We start from the raw sequence: 26988 nt of genomic DNA on the forward strand, positions 1-26988 counted from the left end.
TCCCATTTGCTGACATTTGGTCTATATTCCTATAAACCCTTCCTATTCGTATATCTATCCAGTTGCCTTTTTAAAATGTTATTGTATCTGCCTCTATCACTTCACGCTTTCTTACATTTAATTACTTGTTGCACCTGCAGGCTAACTTTCTGCTTCATGCACAAGAACACTCCGATCCCTTTTTTTTGGGAGTTTCTTTTTTTGTGTGTGGAGGAGCCAGTGTTGGACTGGGGTGGACAAAGTTTAAAAATCACACAACACCAAGTTATAGTTCAGGTTTATTTAGAAGTATTAGCTTTTGGAGTGCTGCTCCTTCATCCTAGGTAGCTGTGGAGATCATAAGACACAGAATTTATAGCAAATGATCACAGTGTCGTGCAACTGAAATGATATATTGAACAAACCTAGATTGGTGTTAAGTCAACCCATTTACTGTTAAGCAAATGCATTTTTTTAGAGTGAGTTGCAGGTTTTGGTTCATTAATATGCAGGCAGTCAATCCATATAATATTCTATAAATTCCTACTTTGGGAATAGAACTAGTCTCAGTCAAGATTGGGATACAAACAGACTCCAACCTCACACCTTTAATACATTGTTTGTGCTGAGATGTCACTTTTTAAATAAACTCTTAAGTTATCTTGAGAATGTGACTTGGAAAAAGTCCTGGGATTTACATATTAAAGAAAGATGGTGTTAGATTTGGAATGACAGTGACAACGAGGCTCAAATATTGTACATGGAGGGAAAAGGCCTATTAAAAGATCTTTTGATTGAATGCCCAATCTCCTAACTTGGTAAACTGGGTTGGTGTTGCAGATTGTTTGTAACTGAATTTGTAAAGGCAGAAAAAGAAAAACCCAGCCCCAAATGTTGAAACAGTCTTTGTAATGTATTAAGGCTCAATATCTATTTCTTGTATTGTGATAAGACATGAGGAGTACTTGCAGCTTTTTTTCTGCTTGTGTTGTGGTTAATGTATTGTCTTTTGTCTCTTTGCAGTTTCCTCACGTGATTGTGAACTGTGTGGAATGTTTTTCTTCAAGGATGCTTTTTGAACAAATACTTAATCAGCTGCAGGGTCATTCGCTATCCCTCAAGAATGAATATACTTCATGTCTGCAGTCTAACACATTCAATGAATTTGTTCTACTTTATAAGCAAGTGGTCCACAAGCAGAATTTGCACAATCAAACTGTCTACATTGTAAGTAATTGATTATGAAATTACAGAAACTTCTTTTTAAAATTAGCATTGAGAGTCATAGAACAACAAAGTACAATATGACAGCTTTACCAAATAGTTGGCTCTGGTTGATCAGCTCTGTGCTATACTGTTGAGGTTAGCTTGGTTGTGAATCAACGAGGTAAAAACAATGACTGCAGATGCTGGAAACCAGATTCTGGATTAGTGGTGCTGGAAGAGCACAGCAATTCAGGCAGCATCCGAGGACGGGCAAAAGCCCTTCATCAGGAATAAAGGCAGAGAGCCTGAAGCATGGAGAGATAAGCTAGAGGAGGGTGGGGGTGGGGAGAGAGTAGCATAGAGTACAATAGGTAGGTGGGGAAGGAGATGAAGGTGATAGGTCAGGGAATAGAGGGTGGAGTGGATAGGTGGAAAAGGAGCTGGGCAGGTCGGACAAGTCCGGACAGGTCGAGTTACTGGAGGTTAGAAACTAGGATGAGGTGGGGGAAGGGGAAATGAGGAAACTGTTGAAATCCACATTGATGCCCTGGGGTTGAAGTGTTCCGAGGCGGAAGATGAGGCGTTCTTCCTCCAGGCGTCTGGTGGTGAGGGAGCGGCGGTGGAGGAGGCCCAGCACCTCCATATCCTCGGCAGAGTGGGAGGGGGAGTTGAAATGTTGAGCCACTGGGCGATTTGGTTGATTGATGCGGGTGTCTCTGAGATGTTCCCTAAAGCGCTCTGCTAGGAGGCGTCCAGTCTCCCCAATGTAGAGGAGACCGCATCGGGAGCAACGGATACAATAGATGATATTAGTGGATGTGCAGGTAAAACTTTGATGGATGTGGAAAGCTCCTTTAGGGCCTTGGATGGAGGTGAGGGAGGAGGTGTGGGCACAGGTTTTACAGTTCCTGCGGTGGCAGGGGAAAGTGCCAGGATGGGAGGGTGGGTCGTAGGGGGGCGTGGACCTGACCAGGTAGTCACGGAGGGAACGGTCTTTGCGGAAGGCGGAGAGGGGTGGGGAGGGAAATATATCCCTGGTGGTGGGGTCTGTTTGGAGGTGGCGGAAATGTCGGCGGATGATTTGGTTTATGCGAAGGTTGGTAGGGTGGAAGGTGAGCACCAGGGGCGTTCTGTCCTTGTTGCGGTTGGAGGGGTTGGGTCTGAGGGCGGAGGTGCGGGATGTGGATGAGATGCGTTGGAGGGCATCTTTAACCACGTGGGAAGGGAAATTGCGGTCTCTAAAGAAGGAGGCCATCTGGTGTGTTCTATGGTGGAACCGCTCCTCCTGGGAGCAGATACGGCGGAGGCGGAGGAATTGGGAATACGGGATGGCATTTTTGCAAGAGGTAGGGTGGGAAGAGGTGTAATCCAGGTAGCTGTGGGAATCGGTGGGTTTGTAGAAAATGTCAGTGTCAAGTCGGTCGTCACTGATGGAGATGGAGAGGTCCAGGAAGGGGAGGGAGGTGTCAGAGATGGTCCAGGTAAATTTAAGGTCAGGGTGGAATGTGTTGGTGAAGTTGATGAATTGCTCGCGGGAGCACGAGGTGGCGCCAATGCAGTCATCAATGTAGCGGAGGAAGAGGTGGGGAGTGGTGCCGGTGTAATTACGGAATAACTGTTCTATGTAGCCAACAAATCAAAACTACTAATCTTATTAAAAGACAGGCTTCCTTTTCCACTCATGTTTCCCCTTACCAGATGTAGTTTCATGCTCTTCTAATATGCATTCCTCATGTTTTCTGAGTGTTGCAGGTGATTATACCAAGGAGTTAATTGGAAGCTGATTCAAATTTTCCCTCACTTGCTGTCTACTCATCTGATTCAATCAAGGAGTCAAAGTACTGGTTTATCTCTTGCGTTCCTCATGATATTTTATGAAGCTGTTGGTGTTTATTGCATCTTTTTGCCAGAGAGCTAACTCAGTGCAGGTTTACAGAATTGATTGCGAGACTTTGTTGATCTTTGCAGATCGGTTTATTACTGAATTATTGAGAAATTCAATATCCGTTGTGTTTGGCAGCAGATGTTTTCACATCATAGAATATAGAGTTGCTTATTCAAAGAATAATTTGACATATCAAGAGAGAGTGAGACAAGGTTATTAATGTTTACTTCCCCCTCCAACTTAGATGTTTGTAAGGAAGGAGGTGCTTCCTGGTATCTAATCTGAATGTTTGTCTCTTTTTTAAAACCATGTCCACTTGGTTCCATTTGTTTCTAGTGATTCTATCCATTTCAGGTAAAACTTAATCTTAAAAACTAACATCTTTAATTCCCCCGAGTCTATGTTTCTCCAAAGGAAATGTCACTAAATATAAGGCATATCTAGTAATTGAAGATCATAATTTTAGATGTAACAACACTACAGGTCTTTCTCCTATAACATGCATTTCGTCAATGTGATTTGGCTGTAATGCAGTTGAATTGGGGAATGATTTTTTTAAAACGTGGATTCCTCTTGGCTATTATGCGATTTTAGAAGGCTGCACCTTAGATTAAATCTTCAATTTGGATGTGACCGGTTTATACTGGAAGAGAATGCCATCCAGAACCTACATGTCTAAAAATGAAGCACACTCTCCATGTTTTAAGGTTGCAAAAGATTGTATGGCTGTTGTTGAGTGAGCCTTGAAAGGTTACCTTTAGTTCACTCTTTACATTTACTTCACGGCTAGCAGAAGAGGTTGGATGACTTTTTCTTTTAATGTTGATGTTTCAGAGGATGTTCTTAGAAATTGCAGGAGAAAAGCTTTGGATTTCAAGATTCTCCTTATTCTGGACAATGCACCAAGCCATTCTCCCAGCATTGGTGAGCTTTCTGAAAACATCACAGTGCTATTGCTACCTCCATACATAACCTCTGTTGTTCAATCCATGGACCAGGGTGCAATAGCAGCTTTAAAAATATTATTTTAAGGCAAACATTCAGGAAGCTGATTGCACCTACAGAGGGGGATAATGAGGACAGTGTTCTTTGATTTTGGAAGAGCTTTAACGTTAAGAATGCTATTGACATCATTTTTGAGGCCTGGAGTGATGTCAGTAAGGATGCTTGAGTGCAGTTTGGCAGAAGCTTCTCTCAGATTTTCTTCATGATTTTAAAGATGTTGAACCATCTGAGGTGCTTCCAGCAATCAAAGAACATTGTGTTGCTCTTGCAAAGCAAGTTGGATTTGAAGAAGTGGAGAATGAGGCTGTCTAGGAGCTGCTTGAGTCCCATCGTGAAGACCTCTCCACAGCTCATCTACAACAACCTGTTGTTGTGGGTGAAATTGAATGAAGCTAGAAATGAAGACTGTGAAGTCCAGAATGCAGCACCAAGTAAGATTTCCACTTTTGTCTTCTATCCTGAGGGAAGTTGAGAAGCCGTTGCAGCTCTTATTGTACAGTGCAGAACGCAGCAGGATAGTAGTTTGTGGCATGGTCTTATGTAGCACCCTAAAGAACAGTTCTTTATGAAAGAAGGAAGATGGCAAAGCAGCAAAAACTAGATGCTGTTTTTAAGCCAACCCCCAAGGAACAATCTGGGAACAATGAACCACAACCATCCACTTCTGGACTAGATTTGTTTTGTAACCCTGCACCCAGAACTGCACCTGAAAGTAATGCTGATGACGACCCTCAACCCTTGTCTTAATACAGTACTGTAACTTACTAAACTCAGAAGCCCCTTTATGTTACTTTCCAGTTTTTCAGGCTAAAGTGTTAAATTTATTGTATTATTTCATTAAAATATGATTTTAACATTTACTTAGACTGTGCTATCGTTTGTGTGAGACTAACTACTGTTTTTGTTATGATTTTTGGTAGTCTGCCCCATACCCTATACACAGGTGCTTGTAATCACTCAGTTCAGAATATCATTCTCTCTGAAAGGTACAGTACATGCCTTCAGCTTCATAACACCACTTTTCTTAAAAGGTAGGGATCAAAATTACATTTTCAAAATCTTACACAGTCTAGTAGTCTATTTTGATCATTTGTTAAAGTATATAACCTAACGTTGGAAAGAAGCCTAATTTCTTTCATGAAAGAACTCCCTTGGTGGTCCCTTGGAATAAGGTCGATACTTGCCATGGAGTCCCATGGAGAAGAAAGGGATATAATCAGTGGAAGCTAAAAGAGGTGGAAAAGGGAATTGAAATAGCTAACAGAGAAACAGCAAGTTTTAAAAAAAATTTCGAATCAATCATGTGATTGACCACAGACTAATTTCAAGGTTGTGCACCTTGAGTGGGCGGCACGGTGGCACAGTGGTTAGCGCTGCTTCCTCACAGCGCCAGAGACCCGGGTTCAATTCCCGCTTCAGGCGGCTGTCTGTGTGGAGTTTGCACATTCTCCCAGTGTCTGCGTGGGTTTCCTCCGGGTGCTCCGGTTTCCTCCCACAATCCAAAAATGTGCAGGTTAGGTGAATTGGCGAGACTAAATTGCCCGTAGTGTTAGGTGAAAGGGTAAATGTAGGGGAATGGGTCTGGGTGATTTGTGCTTCGGCGGATCGGTGTGGACTTGTTGGGCCGAAGGGCCTGTTTCCACACTGTAAGTAATCTAAACCTTACTGCTATTGCACTTTCAGCTGCTTTAGTCTGCCTTGGTGAGGCAGCAGTGGACATTGTGAACACTGCCCTTGAACAGCTGGAAAAAGTGCAATCTTCAAGTAGGTTTTCAGAGTAACTTTTGAAATATTGTTGCTAGCTATCTTGTGACATTTCACTAATCGAGAACTGGGAGAGTGTGCACTTTGGAAAGTCAGTGTTAGGAGAAAGTGAGGACTGCAGATGCTGGAGTACCAGAGTTGAAAAATGTGGTGCTGGAAAAACACAGCAGGCCAGGCAGCATCCGAGGAGCAGGAGAATCAACGTTTCGGGCATAAGCCCTTCTTCAGGAATGAGGCTGGTGTGCCAAGTGGGCTGAGATAAAAGGTAGGGGGGAGGGAATTGGGGGGAGGGAATTTGGGGGAGGGGCGCTGGGAATACGATAGGTGGAAGGAGATGAGGGTGAGGGTGTTAGGTCGGAGAGGGGGTGGGGGCGGAGAGGTCGGGAAGAAGATTGCAGGTCAAGAGGGCGGTGCTGAATCCTAGGGTTGGGACTGAGATAAGGTGGGGGCAGGGGAAATGAGGAAGCTGGAGAAATTTACATTCATCCCATGTGGTTGGAGGGTTCCTAGGCGGAAGATGAGGCGCTCTTCCTCCAGGCGTCGTGTGGCCAGGGTTTGGCGATGGAGGAGGCCAAGGACCTGCATGTCATTGGCAGAGTGGGAGAGGGAGCTAAAGTGTTGAGCCATGGGGCGGTTGGGTTGGTTGGTGCGGGTGTCCCAGAGGTGTTTCATGAAACGTTCCACAAGTAGGCGGCCTGTCTCCCCAATGTAGAGGAGACCACATCGGGTGCAGCGGATACAGTAAATGACCCTTCAGAGAGAATGATATTCTGAACTGAGTGATTACAAGCACCTGTGTATATGACTAGGTGGCAATCCCAGAGTGGACTGGAAAATTGAAAATATGCAACCTTTGGCTGTGAAATGGACACCAGAGTTTTAGTTGCTGTTTTGACAAGAATTAAAATTTAACCAGTTGAAATTTAATTATGCCCAGGACACTAAAACTGAACAGAGTTTGAATTTATTGTTTTGCCAACATCGAACCTATGAGATGATCCAATATTCAGTGTTTAAGAATGCAGACGTTTTGAAAACTGGTCACAGAGCAATAGAGAGAGGTACTGTTGAGAGAGAAACTGCTGGAGAGCCAATTGCCCATCTAACATCTTGCTCTCAAAGAAATTAGAAAACACTATCAAAAGGGACCTTTTCATGTGAAACATACTCACTGTAAAAAGCAAGATGACCACCCAGAGAGATCAGGAAAAGTGAAGACAACAGAAAAGGCAAAGACTGTGATTATAAGATTAAGCTAATGTAATTTTATTAACTGTCTTATTGTTATAGAGTTGGAGTCAGTGAATAAACAGTTAAGAGAAAGGGGGTTTTAGATTTGAGAATAGCTTCCAACCCGACCTCAAATTTACCTGGACCATCTTAGACTCCTCCCTCCCCTTCCTAGACCTCTCCATTTCTATCTTGGGCGACCGACTCAACACAGACATTTACTACAAACCGACCGACTCCCACAGCTACCTAGATTACACCTCCTCCCACCCTGCCCCCTGTTAAAAACGCCATCCCATATTCCAAATTCCTCCGCCTCCGCCAGATCTGCTCCCAGGAGGACCAATTCCATTACCGAACAACTCAAATGGTCTTCTTTTTCAAAGACCGCAATTTCCCCTCCGACGTGGTCGACGATGCTCTCCACCGCATCTCCTCCACTTCCCGCACCTCCGCCCTTGAACCCCGCCCCTTCAATCGCCACCAGGACAGAACCCCACTGGTCTTCACCTTCCACCCCACCAACCTCTGGATACATCGTATCATCCTCTGTCATTTCCACCACCTCCAGACAGACCCCACCACCAGGGATATATTTCCCTCTCCACCCCTATCAGCATTCAGGAGAGACCACTCCCTCCGCGACTCTCTCGTCAGGTCCACACCTCCCACCAACCCAACCTCCACTCCCAGCACCTTCCCCTGCAACCGCAAGAAGTGCAAAACTTGCACCCACACCTCCCCCCAATGCCCCAATGGATCCTTCTATATCCGTCGCAAATTCACCTGCACCTCCACACACATCGTTTACTGTATCTGCTGCACCCGATGTGGTCTCCACTACATTGGGGAGACAGGCTGCCTACTTGTGGAACGTTTCAGGGAACACCTCTGGGACACCCCCACCAACCAACCCAACTGCCCCGTGGCTCAACACTTTAGTTCCCCCTCCCACTCCGCCAATGACATGTAGGTCCTTGGCCTCCTCCATCGCCAGACCCTGGCCACACGACGCCTGGAGGAAGAGCGCCTCATCTTCTGCCGAGGAACCCTCCAACCACATGGGATGAATGTAGATTTCTCCAGCTTCCTCATTTCCCCTGCCCCCACCTTATCTCAGTCCCAACCCTCGGATTCAGCACCGCCCTCTTGACCTGCAATCTTCTTCCCGACCTCTCCGCCCCCACCCCCTCTCCGGCCTATCACCCTCACCCTCACCTCCTTCCACCTATCGTATTCCCAGCGCCCCTCCCCCCTACCTTTTTATCTCAGCCCACTTGGCACACCAGCCTCATTCCTGAAGAAGGGCTTATGCCCGAAACGTCGATTCTCCTGCTCCTCGGATGCTGCCTGGCCTGCTGTGTTTTTCCAGCACCACATTTTTCAAAGTCAGTGTTAGGAATTCTGATGCATTGGCACTGTTATTGACTAGGCCAGACCACTTAAAACATTCTTGAGCAGGCAGCCCAGACCGTAACTTTGCAATTTGTTTCACTTAGTGTACAGTGAAAATTACCCGGATTAAGTTAGCGAGATTGACGACCAGGTTTAAAAACAGACAAAATGTATTCACAAAATTACACAATGAAACTTGAACAGAATAAAGATCCCGACAGAACTCAGACTATTCAAATAGACTTATGTATGCTGTTCTGAATATGCACAACAGTCCCAATAAGCAAGCTCCCTTTAAAACACAGTACAAAAAAAGTCAGATGCTTACAGGTTGAAATTAGAAGGGCAGAAGAGAGTTTCCACACAGCTCACTGTTGAACTCCCAACCAGTTCTGAACTGAACTAAACTGCTCAGCTCAGCTAGACAGCTGACCATTTCCCCTTTCTTTATACAGGTCACTTCTAAAACATGACCACTTTGGCCTGAGGTCTCATCTGTTTACATATAAACAAAAAGCTTCTCAAAACCCTTTAATCTCTGTACCAAACCAGACTAATCAAATAGAGTGTGGTCTGTTGACCTTCTGAAAAAATCAAGGACACAGCTTTTTGAAAGAAATAAACCAGCTTTGTGACAGCATGTCCAGTGCAGCTTTGGTTTGAAAATAGTTGCCTCTATGCTTAAGTTACCTCTTTCTTGGAGGATGCTGGTGTTTATATGATGATCCATCCAATTGACACATACAGAATCTTCCATAGGCAGCACTGACTCTATGGATTAGGCATTCTTTGTTGGTGATAGGTCATCCAGATTTTGCAGCCACAGAGAAGACTGTTAAGAGGATGACGTAGTAGATATTTTTGAACAGTCTGTTTAAAGATGTTTTTACTTATCTCTGGAGCAGGTGAAATTTCATCTGGGCCTCCTGGCTCAGTGGTAAGGTGACTACTATTGTATCACAACAGCCTTTGGCCCTTTCAGCCTGCTTTTCCATAAAATATGGCAAAGGCTGATCTGTTGTTGTCTCAGCTCCACCTTCCTGTCTTCTGTCATTCTTGACTCCCTTGTCTTTCAAACATCTATCCAAATCTGCCTTGAATCAATGTCATGCTTCAACCTCCAGTGAGAAACTACTTCCACAGACTCTGTCCCTGTGGAAGAAAGAAATCTCTCCTATTACAAAGGAGTGAGCTCTTCATTTTCAATTGTGTTCCCTGCTTCCGGAGTCCACAAAACATTGACTTAGTGTCCACCCTTCTGAGCCCCATCGTCAAAGGTTTTTTTGCTCAAAGTTGCATAGCCACACAGCTGTTGTAAAGCTCTGTGCTCATGCTAATGCATGGCTTGTACTTGCTATCTCAAGCAAAGTGACTCTTTCTTGAGTATGGGGTTATGTTTCTATTTTAGACTTCAGTAGCTTTTTTTCAGAATGTCAAGAATTTTCAAACATTGTTAAGCAATGCTTCTTCTGTCGCACAGCTGCTTTTATCACCCGAGGAGGCAGGTGATGGGTTTCCTGGGACTTGTATGTGACTTTTGGGAACCAGTAGCTACTCCCAGTTAGGTACTGTTACAAAGTTTCAAGCTAACCATAGGAAGAGTAGTATATGTTTATAAAAGTTTTTTAAATTGTGTACTTTTGAATAAAATAACGGTGGAAGATGCATGTGTGATTTGTGTTGATGTAGGCTAAATGTTTTGTGTAAATTCTAAATGAAGTTACTGCCTTAATTCAAGGTGTTGGATAAAGCAGAACGTTTGAGGGAAATGGATTCAAACCTGTTGCCTGGATTTCTGAGGTTTCAAGAATTGGTGAGTAGCTGGCGTCTTAATGGCTGTAGTTATTTCTTGTAACAAGCTTGTATTATTTTCTTTTTCAAATATTTTGAAATCTTAACAGTTAATAAAACAAGTGTACAGTTCACCAAAAAAAGGCTTTGAACTTGCTGTTATATGCAAAGTTTCTAATTTTGTTGTTGTGTATTATGTTTTTGTTTGTTTGCTATGCATGTGGAGATATCGTTCTCCCAAAAGTTGGAACCCAGCTAAAGACCAGAAGAGGATTGCTCAGTTGATGCGCGTTCTTTAAGTGTTGTGGTGGCAGTAAATTCTTCCTTGCGAATCTTCACATCCTTTATTTTCTAAATCATATTTCTCCAAACTGCATACCTTTATCCTTTTGTCTTGTTTGTTCAAATATGATGCAATTTGGGCGGGTTGGAACAAACAGCATCTGCCATGACGCAATGTTTGCTTCACAATTACTGCAGCGTTGGACAAGCAGAGGGAGAATAATTATTCTGGTGTTGGAACTTGTTAGAGGAGTATGCTAGAAAGTGTGGAAATGTACTTAATGATTATAGAGGACTAACAAAATATTTATCATAGAAAACTATGGTTCAGTTACATTAAAATTTTGTTTGTAAAACTGAAACTGTTGCCTTTCCTTCCCATGAACATTGCCTTACAATCCCAAATGCTCTCCATCAACAAGACAGCCTACTTGCACCACCATGGTAATGACTGTCTCTATTCTGTTTTAACTTCCTTGATGCTAAAATGCTCATCCATGCTTCTTTTAAAAACCCGAGATGTGACTATTCCTATTGGTCTCCCATCTTGCAGTTGCAAAAGTATATTCAACACTTTTTTTTGTGTTCAGATCTTAACTTGGCTCTTGCTCACTCATCACCCTTGTGCTTACCTACCTATACTGATCTATGGTCTAAAGTTCTCCATTTTAATGTTCTTGCCTTTGCTTGCATTTCTCAACCACCCCCATCCCAAAGCTTTGCCCATTCTATCCTGCTTTTTTTTTTCCCCAGCACCAGAACGGAGATCTCTGCATTGTTTCAATTCTGGCTTTTCCATAACTCCAGTTTTCTTTATCTCTGGCTGTTTCTTCAGTTTTTAGGTTATATATTTTAGGGAAGGTATTCCAAACCTCTGAATATGAAATAAAGTTTGATAGTGACTACTAGTTGAGTGTCAATTGGGTATGAAAATAGTATTCAATATGCGCACTTCAGTGGTGAATTGTGTGAGATGCCATGTTGGTGAAAGTATGGGAAGTGCATAATAAATTCTCATTAGAATGTAAAGGAGAGCAGCCCATCTCAAAAGATCAAATAGTCTTCATATTTTAGGTCCCAACTCTTGGACTCATACATGCAGTACTCCATTCTTGGGTTCTTAGATCAACTATGTAGAATAACAAACCAATGAAGTTGTTTGCAGAAAGATCAGGATGTCAGAATCTCCTGGCCTTTTTAACCAAATTAAACAATCACTAATTGTGAAAGTATGACTACTAGAAAAGGCAATCCAATCCTGTACTGATCACAATGAAAGTTGAGACATTGGGAAAAGCCAGACTAGGTAAGAAAAGAACTGTATGTATAGAAGGCATCTGAAGCTGGATAGCAGGAAGAATGACAGTGGGGAGAAATCAGTTAACGTTTCAGGTCGTGTGACCCTTCCTCGCTTGACTCAAATGCTTTCTCTCCATTTGCTGCCAGACCTGTTGAGCTTTTCCAGCAGTTTTTTTTTATTCTGATTACAGCATCTGCAGTGTGAAGAATGACCATGTCTTGCAGAACTACAGTGACCAAAAGAGAGGTGCTTATGGCCCTTCATGTACTATTGGCTATAGTGGATAAAGGGCAGAGAGATTTTGAATCAGCATGCACTGCTGAATTGCTGTCAGCACTTCAATTTAGCAGCTCTAGCTCCAGTCAATATCCTTTGTAGTTGAGCACATGTTAAACAGCAGGGAGTACTAATTGTTCTATTTGCCTGCGTTTTTACAGAATAATTAAGTTGGTTGAATTCTTCTGGCTGTTTTAATTTTTGGTTTTCTAAATAGTTTTTCTTAAAAGTGCAAAAATCTGCAGGTGCTTCTTTTTGTCTGATTTCAAAAATTCTGCATAAACTGGTTGCTCCTGGGCATGGAGGACCGAGGAAGGCTTCATTTTTGTATTGAACAGGATTTGGGTATTGGGCATGACTGGGAGAATGAGCATAGACTATGCAGAGCAGAAGGAGGGGGTGAAAGGTTCACAGCTGTAGTCCTGAACTGCAGAGGGCCATTATGGAGAACTGTTCAAGATCTTTTATTTTGCAATCTGATATCCAGAGCCATGATCACAGGAGTCTGAACGTCCATTGCAACACACTCACTCATGATGCTTGTGCTGGAATGGAAGCAGTGACATTGGTCATTATAGTTCACTCCACAAGAATCCCCAATCTTAAAAAAAAAAAAACCTGCATGGACACCTGGCATCAACCTAGGCTCCAGCACTACGAACTATAACCTAGCACAGTAAACTCCATAAAGTCTCCCTTGCTGTCAGTTGTACTAGTCAATCACACAGGTCTTCTACTTCTGACATGTCAAGCAGGAACCTGACATAACTATATTCTGCTCCCAAAAGCATTGATTGTCAGTCACCATCCCTGAAATTGTCCTGTCTCTGCAAAACCAAAGAGCAACATGTGCAGCATGATGTTATCAGCAGCATTGTTTTCCGTGACAATTTGCAGGCTCAGTGCAAAGCTTGTTCCTCGTTCTGTGGCTACCATGAAGACAGGATACCAATCTTTGTTCATGAGGAATGTAAAAGGGCATGTCAGAAGTAGAAGTAGGGTGTTGCCAACATAATCATACGGAATGGAAACAGACTTTTTAGTACAACTTGTCCACACTAACCAAGATTCCCAATCTTAACTAGTCACATTCGCATGCATTTGGCCCATATCCATCATACCTTTCCTATTCATGCATCTATCAAAATGTCTTCTGAATGTTGTAACTGTACCTACATCTATCACTTCCTCTGGCAGTTCATTCTACATACGATCCACTCTTTATATGAAAAACCTGCCCCTCAGGTCCCTTTTGAATTTTTCTCCTGTCACCTTAAAATTATGCCGTTAGGTTTTTGAATCCCCTATCCTAGGGAAAAGACCTTTTGCTGTCCACTTTCTCTACGCCCCTCATGGTTTTATAAATCTCTAAGGTTACCCTTCAACCTCCTGTGCTTCAGTGAAGAAAGTCCCAGCCTCTCCTTGAAACTCTAACCCTCCATCTTTTATAAATGTTTTCTGCATCATCTCTAATTTAATAAGGTGACCTAAACTGTACACAGTACTCCCTTAACATTAACAGTATGAGTTCTGCCCTTCTTTGTCTTACCAAAAGGCAACAACTCGCATTTATCGGAATTGAACTCCATGTGCTCCTCCTCGGCCCAGAGGCTCAATTAATCAAGATCCCTTTGTAATCTTAGATAATTGTCACCAGTTTTAATCTAATTCACAAACTTACTAACCATACTTTCTATATTGTCATCCAAGTCGTCTGCATTTGACAAACAACAGACCCAATACTGATCCCAGTAGAACACCACTGGACACAGGCCTCTGGGCCAAAAAAGAACCCTCCACTTTATTTAAACGAAAGGAGTAAACAGGAAAAAAAACCCAAGACCATCCGATACTGCTCCCATCAGACATTCCCAAGACAGGAACACCAGCAGGTGAAACACAGCAAAGCCAACTCTGCTGTTTTGAAATAGAAACTAAAGCTGCTTGACTTTGTTGAGCAAAACAAAAGACACTATCACTCTGGGTGGGGGAAGAACAAACAAAAACAAATAAACAAGCAAAAAATGACTCTGTGGGGTTCAGGGGAAACGGGGCTCCACCTGCTCACTCTCGCTTTTAACAGCAATAGTGAGCCCTTGGCTTGGCTCCAAATTCCGTGTCTACATGATGAGCCCAGGACCACTATCCTCTGCGAGGGATGTCTTCCCAGACTGGGGGTCGATGATCTCAGTGTCAGCTGCAATCCTTCTGGGAGGCCCCAATGTGCTTAGTCTTCCTCCGGTCTTTCCTCCCCTGCAGACTCTTTCCTCCCCACTTGTGTCTGTGAGCCAGGTAGCTCCCTCCTATGGGGGCTGGGGCACGAGGTGTGATGATGCTAGCTGCAGCCATTTGGGTGTTGGCAGTGGCCCTTGTGGCAGTGCAATTCCTCTGGATGTGCCCCACCTCCTTTGGCATGACACTACATGCCTTCCGCAGACTGAACACCAAGCAAGCAATGCTCACGTGCTTAACCGTGAAGGTGTGCTCTGTGACCACCAACTGGGCCAGGCAGATGAAAACCTGTCACCGGAAAGAATAAATGAATCTCAGGTGGGCCTCCTTCAGACTGAGCAGTCGTGGCACCACAGCTGACCTCATCTCCCCGAACTGGCGGAGGTAGGGGAGAAGGGAGCTCAAGTGATACAAAGGGAATGTTTGATAAGATGACAGATAAGACCATCCCACCGACAGTCATCCTCCCCCTGAGATCTTTAGGAAGAACACTGCTTTCCATGTATCTTGGATGTAGTGACAATGGGGGGGAGCGCCAACAACCTCTGCCAAGGCCACTGTGCATGCCTTAGTGGTGATGTCAGGGCAGATGTAACATTTATTTTGTGAAATAAGTAAAGAGTGATGAGGCTTCCGGGGTGGGTGGGGGGATGCAAAGGGTGCAACCATCCCCATGTAGGAATGATTTGGCCCCATCCCTAGTATTGTTTTAGAGCACACCACAGTGGCAATTTCCCCTCCTAAACCAGAACCAATACCTCCCCCCTCAAAACTGTAGGTAAAGTAAACAAGTCCCATGAGGCATCGCTTGCCAGTCTGTTGTCTCAGGCAGCTTTTTCACAGGTTCAAAACAATAGTTCCCCAACACTCAGAGGCAATAGTCACTGGCAGCAAACAGGCCACAGTCACAAAGTAATAAGGAGGTGGCTCACACTTCAAACAATTCCAGGACCCAGACTCCAAAATAGTCATGCATTGTAAGTGTTCAGGCGTACATCCCAGATGGCCTCCTTCAAGGACCGCAATTTCCCCCCCCGACGTGGTCGACGATGCCCTCCACCGCATCTCTTCCACTTCCCGCTCCTCCGCCCTTGATCCCCGCCCCGCCAACCACCACCAGGACAGAACCCCACTGGTCCTCACCTACCACCCTACCAATCTCCATGTACAGCGCATCATCCGCCGTCATTTCCGCCACCTCCAAACGGACCCCACCACCAAGGATATATTTCCCTCCCCTCCCCTATCAGCATTCCGTAAAGACCACTCCCTCCGTGACTCCCTCGTCAGATCCACACCCCCCACCAACTCGACCTCCACTCCCGGCACCTTCCCCTGCAACCGCAGGAGGTGCAAGACTTGCGCCCACACCTCCCCCCTCACCTCCCTCCAAGGCCCCAAAGGAAACTTCCATATCCGCCACAGATTCACCTGCACCTCCACACACATCATCTATTGCATCCTCTGCACCCGATGTGGCCTCCTCTATATTGGGGAGACAGGCCGGCTACTTGCGGAGCGTTTCAGAGAACACCTCTGGGACACCCGGACCAACCAACCCAACCACCCTGTGGCTCAACACTTCAACTCCCCCTCCCACTCCACCAAGGATATGCAGGTCTTTGGACTCCTCCATCGCCAGACCACAACAACATGACGGTTGGAGGAAGAGCGCCTCATCTTCCGCCAAGGAACCCTCCAACCACAAGGGATGAACTCGGATTTCACCAGTTTCCTCATTTCTCCTCCCCCCACCTTGTCTCAGTCAAATCCATTGAATTCAGCACCGCCTTCCTAACCTGCAATCTTCTTCCTGACCTCTCCGCCCCCACCCCAGTCTGACCTATCACCCTCACCTTGACCTCTTTCCACCTATCGCATTTCCGACGCCCCTCCCCCAAGTCCCTTCTCCCTACCTTTTATTTTAGCCTGCTGGACAAACTTTCCTCATTCCTGAAGAAGGGCTTATGCCCGAAACGTCGATTCTCCTGTTCCCTGGATGCTGCCTGACCTGCTGCACTTTTCCAGCAACACATTTTCAGCCCCAAGCAATTAATGTCCAGGCTTGAATCCCTGATTGTAGTAGTAGTCCAGGCTCCAGAAACAAGCCTCGTCTGCACCGGCCGAACAGAAGTGCAGGCCACCACACTTCTCAGGACAGCAACAGTAGAAAGTGCCAAGCTTGCGTCCTTCTAGACAGGCAGGCTGGCTGCAGCACCCAAGATCCCAGGTTCCAGGCCCAGTCCTTGGTAGCTTCTTCTCAGCGCAGGTGTGATGACAACAGTCACCAAGGAGAAATGCAGGTCACTAAGCTTCCAAAGGCAGCAATAGGTTTGAGTTCCTCCAGGCAAACAGATTCTTGGCTCCATTCCTGAGTGCAACACATGTTATTACAGATTTCCAGGCTTTTACAGACAGCAGCAAAGAGAATCCTAGGTTTGTTTGCCTACAGGCAGGCTGCAGCATCCAGACTCTAGGCTTCAGTCAGCTGCTGTCAGTTCCAATAGGTGTTGTCACTTCAGCCTCCAAGTTCTAATTACAGCAGCTGCACAGTACAGCCTCCTAATGCACTGCCCTCCACAGGAAAAGCAACCCCCCCGCCCCGTGTTTCCTACCTTCAAGCCAATTTTATATCCAATTGGTAAGTTCCCCCTGAATTCCATGTAATCTAATTTTAATAAGTAGTCTACCATGTGGAACCTTGTCAAAGGCTTTACTAAAGTTGATGTAGACCATGTCTACCACTCTGTCCTCCTCAATCTTTTTGGATTATGATCTCAAGAAAAACTAATCAAGTTTGTGAGACACGATTTCCCATGCACAAAACCATGCTGACTATCCAGAATCAGTCTTTGCCTCTCCAAATGCATGAACATCCTGTCTCAGAATCTCTTCCAAAAAGTTAGCTGCCAATGATGTCAGACTCATTGCTCTATATTTCACAGACTTCTCCTTACAGTCTTTCTTAAATTAAGGTATAACATTAGTCACTGTCCAGTCTTCCAGCTCCTGACCTGTGGCTCTAGAAGATGCAGATTCCTGTGCTAGGGGCCCTGTAATTTCTTCCCTAGATTTATCTGCCTTTATGATTTACAGAAGAGGTGGTGCAAGAGGTTTTGTAATGTGAATTGTTTTCAAGACATCAGTATTTAATTCCCAAGCTCCCTAGCTTCTGTGTTTTTCTCTACAGTAAATACTGACGCAAAATATTTGTTTAGGATATCAGCAAGCTCCTGCGGTTCCACGCACAAATGACCTTGTTGATCTTTAAGGAACTCTATTCTGTCTCAGTAGTTGCTCTTTTGCCCTAATGTATTTGTAGAATCTCTTCTATTATCCTTAAATTTGGCAGACAAGGTGGTCCTATACCCTTTTTGCCCTCCTGTTTCCCCTCCTAATGCCCCTATACCTCTTATCCTCTCAAGAGATTCAGTTGGACTCAGTTACCTATACCTGATATATGCCTCCTCCTTATTCTTGACAAGAGCCTAAAGGTCTGCATTCATCCATTGTTGCCTACCCTACCAGCCTTACCCTTGGTCTTAAAACAGAAATATTCTGCTTCTGAACTCTCATTATCTCACTGTTGAAAGCCTTTCCCTTGCCAGTCGTCCCTTTACCTGTGAACTGTTCTGCTGCTATCAACTTCTGAATATGCATGATTCATACTGTCAGAATTGGTCTTATTCCAATTTAGAACTTTAACTTTTATACAAGCCTATCCTTTTCCACAGCAGTTTGAAAACCAATGGTGTTATGATCACTGGTCTCAAAGTGCTCCCCCACTTACACTTCAGTCACTTGTCCTGCCTTATTTCTGAAGAGAATGTCACATTTTGCTCCTTCGCTAGTTGGTATGTTTATATATTGATAAAGAAAATTTTCTTAAACACATTTAATAAAGTCCTCCCCATCCAAGCCCTTAACACTGACAGTCCCAGTCTTGTTCGGTAAGTTAAAACTCCTTACTATTACAACCCTATTATTCTTACGCATATCTGAGATCTCTCTATATATTTGCTCCTCAGTTTCTCACTGAGCACAGACCCCATAATAGTACAATCCCAAAAAAGCGATCATCCCCTTCTAATTTTGAGTTCCGCCCCTATAATTTCATTGGACGATCCCTCAGGAATACCCTGTCGAAGTACAGCAGTAATGCTTTCCCTAATCAAGAATGTCACTCTACCTTTATCTCTTACCTCTCCTTCTATCCTTCCTGTGGCATCTGAAGCCTAGAACATTGAGTTGCCAGTCCTGACCCTCCCTTAGCCATGTTTCTATAACAGCTATGATATCCCAGTCCTATTTGAAGCTACAGCACAAGACCACATGCATGTCAAACAACAAATGCAACATGGTGTGGCCAGAGCTCAACTACAAAAACAGGAATGTAGTTCTTTGGAAGTTAAGCAGCAGTGATGAAGTAGTGGGTGACAGTTTTCAAGTTAATGTCCTTAATATGGAGGAAATGACGAGGAGAATTAATGAAGCTAGTGCAATAGATGTTGTCCAGGTAGTTTTTTGTAAGATATTTAACAAGGTGCTACAGGTAGTTCTTCTATAATGTTATGGTTGTGTTCTTGTGCAATCCCGCATTATAGAAAAATCGTGCTTTAGAAACCGCTTAGTGTTGGCGATGTAATCACGCTACAACCAACACACATCTTAAAAGTTCGCGCTTTAGAAATAGTGTCCCTAATTTGTTAATTGTGTTATATCGAATTCACGTTAATGAAATAGGTGTTATGGCAGTACAGCTTTATAAGGCAGACTAGTTAGAAAAGTAAAAACCTGTGAAATACAAGGGGCTACAGCAAGTTTGATTCAGTGTCAGGTGTGATGATGTTGCTTCTTTAACAAGGTTATGTTGTCCTTGGTTGTTTTTTCAGAGGGATCATGAAGACAGAGGTTCTGATATATTTGGAAATATCTACTTGAGAAAGCTTTTAAAAACACTTGTACAATGAAAGGGGAATGGCCAGTTCTCCCAGTTCAGGGTTTGGTTTGGTTTGGTTTTAGCAAGCAGTTTTGTTTGCAGCTGCTGGTCATGTTTTAGCTGGGAACCCAGAGAAGCTGCTGGGGACCCAAAGAAACATCATCATGCTGATCCTGTCTCTCTCTCTGTCTTCTCTCTTGTAAGAAACTGTTTGATTTTACTTTTTTTGACAAAGTGGTGTTATGGGGATGTTGCAAGTATTTGGAGCAGCATCATGAAGTTGCGATAGAGTTGTTAGGTTTTCAGATGTTATGTTATTCTATATTCTGTTCTCTTTTGTTCGTGTATAAATAAATTCTGTTTTGTTTAAAACTGGGTGGTTAGGCCAGCTGCATCACTCTTGGAATATCCACTTTACACTGCTTGAAACAACTAGAAAAGTTAGGATCTGGGCTACCTTAAAATGTTTTGAGGGAGTCTGGTTTGGTCTGGCCCATAAAGCAGGAAACAAAGGGCAATGTCAGATGTTTTTGCCAATACACAGTGGTTTCCAGTGTATTACACAGGGTTCACTGCTGGGTCCCTTGCTGTTTGTTGTACATATTAGTGAGTTGGACTTCATTTTGTTTTCATTCACAGGCTGAGGGCATTACTAGCTAGGCCAGCATTTATTGCCCATCCCTAATGCCTAGTTAAGACTCAGTGCAAGACATTTAGATATGTAAATGAATAAGAAAGGTTTAGAGAGATATGGGCCAAATGCAGGCAAGTGGAAACTTGGTAGGCATGGGCTAGTCGGCCTGTTTTTTTACTGTCTGACTGAATGGCACATTTCTGTGGTTTTGGAATCACATGTAGGCCAGACTAGATAAGGATGGTAGTTTCCTTCCCTAAAGGACATTTGTGAACCAGATGGATTTTTCTGAAAATCATCGTGATGATTATTAAACTCTTAATGCCAGATTTTTATTGAATTCAGATTCCATCATCTGCTGTTATGGGGTTCGAACCTGAATCCCCAGAATGTTACCTTGGTCTCTACATTAACAGTCCAGTTAATTCCACTGGGCTATTGCCTCCCAAGTGAAGACAATTCTTAAATGACACTTAATTCAGCAATAGCCTACTCCGTTTAGGTTGTACTGGGGCTGTTTGACTCTCTGCCTCCTTACTGTTTGATCCAAATTGCCCAATGAGTTGAGCTGAGTTTGACAACCCTAGATATCAAAGCAACATTTGTCAACTGTAGCATTATGGAACACTGAAAAAAATTGAAATTCAATTGGGGAAAACTCTCCAGCAGTTGGAGTCATACCTAGCACAAAGAAAGATAGGTCTGGTCTCAAACAATCATATCTCTGTTATGATTCACACAAGATCCTTGCAGTGTACAAAAGCAAGAAGTCTATGAAATGCATTTATAATTCATTGGTGAAGTCTTACTGAAGTTTTATGGTGAATTGATACATGAAACTCAAAAAATGGTCAAAAATCTCACAACATCAGGTCATAGTCCAACGGGTTTATTTTGACCTTGTCCAACCCCGTCCAACACCGACACCTCCACATCATGTCTAGAAATGATGTGAAAGTCTTGGGGATATGAATGAGAAATTTATTACAAACAGAGCTGAAATGTTTATGTGAGAAGACAAGAGGAACTCTGGTTGTTCTCCTTGGACAGACGTTATGGGGCGAATTGATGAATATGTTCAAATTCATGAATGGTTTTGATTTGAGTAAATAGGTTGTTTCCTGTGATAACCATAAAACACAGATATGAGGTAATTGGCAAAAGAACCGGGCAATTGAGGGGAAAAACATGATTATACAGTGATTTATAATTTGAATTATCTTGCCTTATAGGGTAGTGGAAACCGATTTAATCTGTTAAGTGACTTGGATAAATCAATAGCATCATGGAAGGTCATTCTACTTAGTGTCTGTACTAGCTTTCTGCAACTAGAACTACCTCCTGTCTTTTTTACTCCTTTGAACTGTTCTTCAGATAATGGTGCAGGTTTTTCTTGGTAAGCCACAAATGAATCTTCTCCATCTCACACTTAACTGCCGAAGATACAATGGCCATATGGCTGTTGCTGTGTTCATCATTCAATGATTCCATGAAGTTGGATAAGACATGCAAATAAAGCAATGGCATGTGTGTTATTCACATAGAAAATGTTTGCTAGTGTGCAGGGAAAAATAAGTCCGAATTATTTTGAAATAGTCGTCAATGAATTTGAAAGGGACATGAGAGGTTTATTAATCTCTACATCTTTAATTCAGAGCAACAAGCAACATTCAAAAACATTCAGCATGTGAAAATTCATAAATTGTGAGGACATCCAAAACTACACCCACTTAATTTGAAATGTGTTTAGTTCATTCATTATCTTTTTTTTGGATGACCTTTTTAGCTGTTGGTTTATTATGCCTCAATTTTGCAATTTCAGTCATTATTTCTAAATCTCCCCGGGGCCTCACCAATCTGAAAACTCCCCCCCATTCCAAGTCCTTCAACCTTCCCAAGGTTTCAACATTCTTCTAATTCTGACCTTTTGGATGTCACCAAATTGCTTTGCTTCACCTTAGGCAGCTGAAGGCACAATTACCAATGCCCTGTCCATACCTACCTATTTTCTCCCTAAAACTCTATCGTTCCTCTTTTTACGATGTTTCTGAAAAATTTTCTCCCCATTGTGGTGACTGAACAGAAGCATGATCAGATATCTCCTTATCTGTCAAATTTTATTTGATAAGCCTTCTATGAAACATATCAGTGTTTTGCTTTAAGGGTGCTATATAAATGTAATTATATTAACCATTTTTGCTGATTTCCAGCACCTGCCGTTTTTGCAAAAGTTAAGCTTAATATATGAAATTTTTTGGATCAGCTAAAGAGAAACTACGCTCTGTAGCATGGTTTTGCAGGATCAGTTGAGATCTCCTTAGCACATAGTTCCCTTGCTTGGGAACCATACTATCATAGTATCTCTGAAGATTCTTTGCTCAAGTGGGTGGCATGGTGGCACAGTGGTTAGCACTGCTGCCTCACAGCGCCTGAGACCCGGGTTCAATTCCTGCCTCAGGCGACTGACTGTGTGGAGTTTGCACGTTCTCCCCGTGTCTGCGTGGGTTTCCTCCGGGTGCTCAGGTTTCCTCCCACAGTCCAAAGATGTGCAGGTCAGGTGAATTGGCCATGCTAAATTGCCCGTAGTGTTAGGTAAGGGGTAAATGTAGGGGCATGGGTGGGTTGCGCTTCGGCGGGTCGGTGTGGACTTGTTGGGCCGAAGGGCCTGTTTCCACGCTGTAATGAACACTGAAAAAAAGTGTTTAGACATTTGTGACACTTTTCTGAAGGATTTGCAGGCTTATGTTGAATTCATATTAACAATCTGCCATGGTATTAATATAAAGTGGGACAGAAAGTATTTTCTATATGTTGCTTTGGCAAACTAGACTTTATCTAAATGTGCTTTTTAATATTATGAACTTTTGCCTTCTTCACAGGCTGAAGAAAATGCAACTGTTATTTTCCTTAGTGAGATTGTTTGGGAGAAATTTCGGCCAGGTACAGGCTGCTTTGAGCCCTTAATTTTGCATTTTCCTGACTATAACAAAGGTACAATACCACTTAAGAATATTCATTCTTTGATAAATACAATAACTATACAGAAAGGTTTGCAATATATTTGAATTAATATAGTGCTTATCTATTAATATAGATATACAAATATCCTGAAAGTGCCTGAAATTCCATGAAGTAGTTTTGAAATCTAGTGGGAAATGTGGCAGCCAAGTGAACAGATTTTTAAAATTTAATTGAGGATTAAATATTGACCAGGACACTAGAGATAACTGTTCTGCTCCTCTTCATTGCATCATGGGATCTTTTCTGTCCACCTGAAAATGCAGACAGGGCTTTGGTTTAATCTCTGATCTGAAGAATAGTACGTTCAATAGTGTGTCATCCCCTCAGTTCTGCACTGGAGTATCAGTCTAGATTCTTGTACCAGAGTCTCTAGAGAGGATGTAAGTCCAAAACTCTGACATTGAAACATTCCTTCAAACAGGTGAGATACCCATTCATCAAATACTTTGAGCAGTTGCAGCATCGACCATTTCCTCTGGCAGTTCATTCCACATTCGAACCACCCTTGGGTCACTTTTAAATCTTCCTGTCCTCTCTGAAAAATAGGCCCCCTAGTTTTGACACCCCTACCCTAGAGGAAAGACCTTTGCTATTCACCTTATCTATGCCTCTCATGATTTTATAAGCCTCCATAAGGTCACCCTGCAACCTTCTACACTGTCAGGGAGAAAAGGTCCCAGCCTATTCAGCTTCTCCTTATAACTCTCACCCTAAAGTCCTCATAACATCCTGCTAAATCTTTTCTGAGTCCTTTCCAAAAGTGGCCTCACTAACATCCTGTACGAGCACAACATGACATCCTATTGCTATACACAGTGATCTGAGCAATGAAGGCAAGTGTGCTAAATACCTTCTTAACCACCCTGTTTATCTATGACACAACTTTCAAAGAACCCCTAAGTCTCTCCTGTTTGGCAACACCACCCAGAGTAGAGTGGTGCTGGAAAAGCACAGCAGTTCAGGCAGCATCCGAGGAGCAGGAAAATCGACATTTCAGGCAAAAGTCCTTCATCAGGAATGCAGGCAGAATGCCTGAAGGGTGGAGAGTGCCCTTCAGGCACTCTGCCTGTATTCCTGATGAAGGGCTTTTGCCCGAAACGTCGATTTTCCTGCTCCTTGGATGCTGCCTGAACTGCTGTGCTTTTCCAGCACCACTCTACTCCAGAATCTGGTTTCCAGCATCTGCAGCTATTGTGTTTACCCAACACCACCCAGAGCCCTACCATTAACTGTACAAGTCCTGCCGTTGTTTGTTTTACCAAAGTAGAATACCTTGTGTTTATGCAAATTAAACTCCAGCCCATTGGCCCAATTAATCAAGATCCCTTTATCCCTTAGATAACGTTCTTCACTGTCCACTATGATGGACAGTTTTGGTGTTGTCTGCAAACTTCCTAATCATGCTTCCTAAATTCTCATTAAAATCGTTAATATAAATGAGATATGACAGTGGACCCAGCACCGATCCCTGCAGAACGCCACTGCTCACAGATCTCCAGTCCGAAAAACAACCCTCCTCCATCACTACCTATCTCCTATCATCAAGCCAATTTTGTATCCAGTTGGCAAGCTCCGCCTGAAACTCACATGATCTAACTTTATTCATTAGTCTACCATGTGGAACCTTGTCCAAGGGTTTACTAAAGTCCATGTAGACATCATCTACAACACTGCCCTCATCAATCTTTCTTTCTGGTTACATCCTCAAAAAGAACTCCAGTCAAGTTTTTGAGACATGATTTCCCGCTCACCGTGCTGACTATCCATAATCGGTCCTTGCCTCTCCAAATGCATGTAAATCCTATCTCTCCGAATCCCCTCCAGCAATTTACCCAATAATGATGTCAGATTTGCCAATCTGTAATTCCCGGGCTTCTCCTTACATTCTTCCTGAAATAAAAACACAACATTAGCCATCCTCTATTCCACCGGCACCCCACTGTGGTGTAGATGATACAAGTATCTGTGCTAAGGGTCCCTGCAATTTCTTTCCTAACTTTCCATGACACCCTGGGGTACACGTGATCAGGCCCATTACCTTTTTGAACAATGAGGGATTGCTATTTATGTACACTGTGGAAGGTATTTTCCACTTACAAGTTACGTAGTTTTGCTCTCTCTAATTCTCTAACAAGTTGTGTATGTGGGTATACCTTTTTGGATTAATGGGAACAAGATGGTAAATGTGATCAGAACTGTTTACTCATGAGGGTAAACTGATTAGGAAAAATGGCCTGTTTTCACGATGTAACTTCAGTGTATTTCTTTATATTTATATTTTTATCTATTTGATTTCTCTCTATGCCCTTTGGAAACATCTCCAGCACTCTTGAGCTGAAGCTTTTAGTAACACATCCAAAATATGAGCAGAACAACCTATCCATTCATTCTTTTTCATCTATTGGAGGTGTTGTGTGTTTATGTATGGCCATTTGACAGCTAATAATTTCATAGTTAAAAATCACACAACACCAGGTGATATGTCACAACCACCTGATGAAGGAGCAGTGCTCCGAAAGCTAGTGCTTCCAATTAAACCTGTTGGACTATAACCTGGTGTTGTGTGATTTTTAACTTTGTACACTCCAGTCCAACATTGGCATCTCCAAATAATTTCGTAGGGTATCATGACATCTGATTTTGTTTGTTTTACAGAAAATTATTTAATGAAAGTGAAGAAATAATAGCCATTTCTACATTTTGATTATCTAATTTCTCAAAACGATGTAAGAAATCTTGTAATTTTTAAAACTTTGACCACTGACTCAATCTCTGTAAAACTCTCAAGTTTAAGCCAGAATATTTTGTTTGTAGTCTGAAACAGCTCTTAAGAGCACTTGATGCCAAGACAAAAGAATTGCCTACTCTCTTTTGATATCTAGCAATGCAAGGATCTTCGCTCAATTCGGAAACAAATGTATTATTTGTTGTTACCACCCCAATCCGTGGGCGGCATGGTGGCACAGTGGTTAGCACTGCTGCCTCACAGCGCCAGAGACCCGGGTTCAATTCCCGCCTCAGGCGACTGACTGTGTGGAGTTTGCACGTTCTCCCCGTGTCTGCGTGGGTTTCCTCCGGGTGCTCCGGTTTCCTCCCACAGTCCAAAGATGTGCATACTAAAATTGCCCGTAGTGTTAGGTAAGGGGTAAATGTAGGGGTATGGGTGGGTTTCGCTTCAGCGGGTCGGTGTGGACTTGTTGGGCCGAAGGGCCTGTTTCCACACTGTAATGTAATTTTAAAAAAAAAAGGACAAAAAGACATTTGACACGATGTATTGGAAATAATTACTTTTTGACCTGATGAACTCTGATCAATAAGAGTGTTTTGAAATGTGGTTATGTACGGGTTTTTAAATGATCCAAGTATATGGTCTGTATAGATAATAGCTGAAATAAATGAATACATGTGAAGTGGTAATTGTGATTACTGAAACTACTTACTTTTGATTTCAGCTGATCTCCAGAAAATTCTTTCACAAGACCATCCTCCAGAATTCTCTGCAGATTTTTATGCTACTTATATTAACATTCTGCTTGGAGTGTTCTACCCTGTCTGTCGAGACTTAAAAGAGCTACGACATCTAGTAAGTTTTTCATGCTTTATGGGAAGGTGAGTGTGTCTCCCCCAAATTCCTCCCTTAAGTCCCTGAGCGCTATATCAACTGCATTCTGTGGAAGTCAAATGTCTTGCAGTGATGCTATGAAGTGGCCACCTAAATGGTGGCTGTTGGATGGTTTTTATTGGGATTGTAGCAGTCCTGAGACAGGGAAACCCATCAAGTGGATGTACTGTTGTGAAACATATGGTAATTGACGAATCCGTCCAGCTCAGTAATAGAATATTGGAGTAGTTGCATAATGTAGTTTTTGTTACAGTCCTTGCATGGTATTTTGGAAAAACAGGCAGAAAACTAATCAGGATACATGAACATCAACTAGCCTCAAAACGACATGACTCTCTCTCACTAGTATCTTTACATACAGATAAGGAAGGACACCACTTCGACTGGGACAACACATCTATCCTGGGACATTGGCGTTCAGGTTCAC

At 43.1% G+C, this 26988-nt stretch overlaps 1 protein-coding gene across 3 annotated transcripts in view; it reads left to right on the plus strand.

Moving 5' to 3' along the window:
* orc5 (origin recognition complex, subunit 5) overlaps positions 1 to 26988 on the plus strand; it is a 118748-nt gene that overhangs the window by 30348 nt on the left and 61412 nt on the right. For 2 of the 3 annotated variants that reach the window (XR_006315099.2, XM_043713853.2), the window contains exons 4-7: positions 1003 to 1206; positions 10203 to 10277; positions 22798 to 22909; positions 26392 to 26522. Coding sequence is in view for 2 of the 3 variants with exons in the window: in XM_043713853.2 (XP_043569788.1) it covers positions 1003 to 1206; positions 10203 to 10277; positions 22798 to 22909; positions 26392 to 26522 (522 nt within the window). In the remaining variant the exon portion in view is untranslated. The remainder of the gene's footprint in view (positions 1 to 1002; positions 1207 to 10202; positions 10278 to 22797; positions 22910 to 26391; positions 26523 to 26988) is intronic. The other variant, XM_043713854.2, reaches the window with a different exon arrangement.

Source organism: Chiloscyllium plagiosum, unplaced genomic scaffold, assembly GCF_037043375.1.
Source record: "Chiloscyllium plagiosum isolate Xiang-an unplaced genomic scaffold, Cpla_swu_hap1 HiC_scaffold_23, whole genome shotgun sequence".
In the NCBI taxonomy this organism is placed as follows: domain Eukaryota; kingdom Metazoa; phylum Chordata; class Chondrichthyes; order Orectolobiformes; family Hemiscylliidae; genus Chiloscyllium; species Chiloscyllium plagiosum.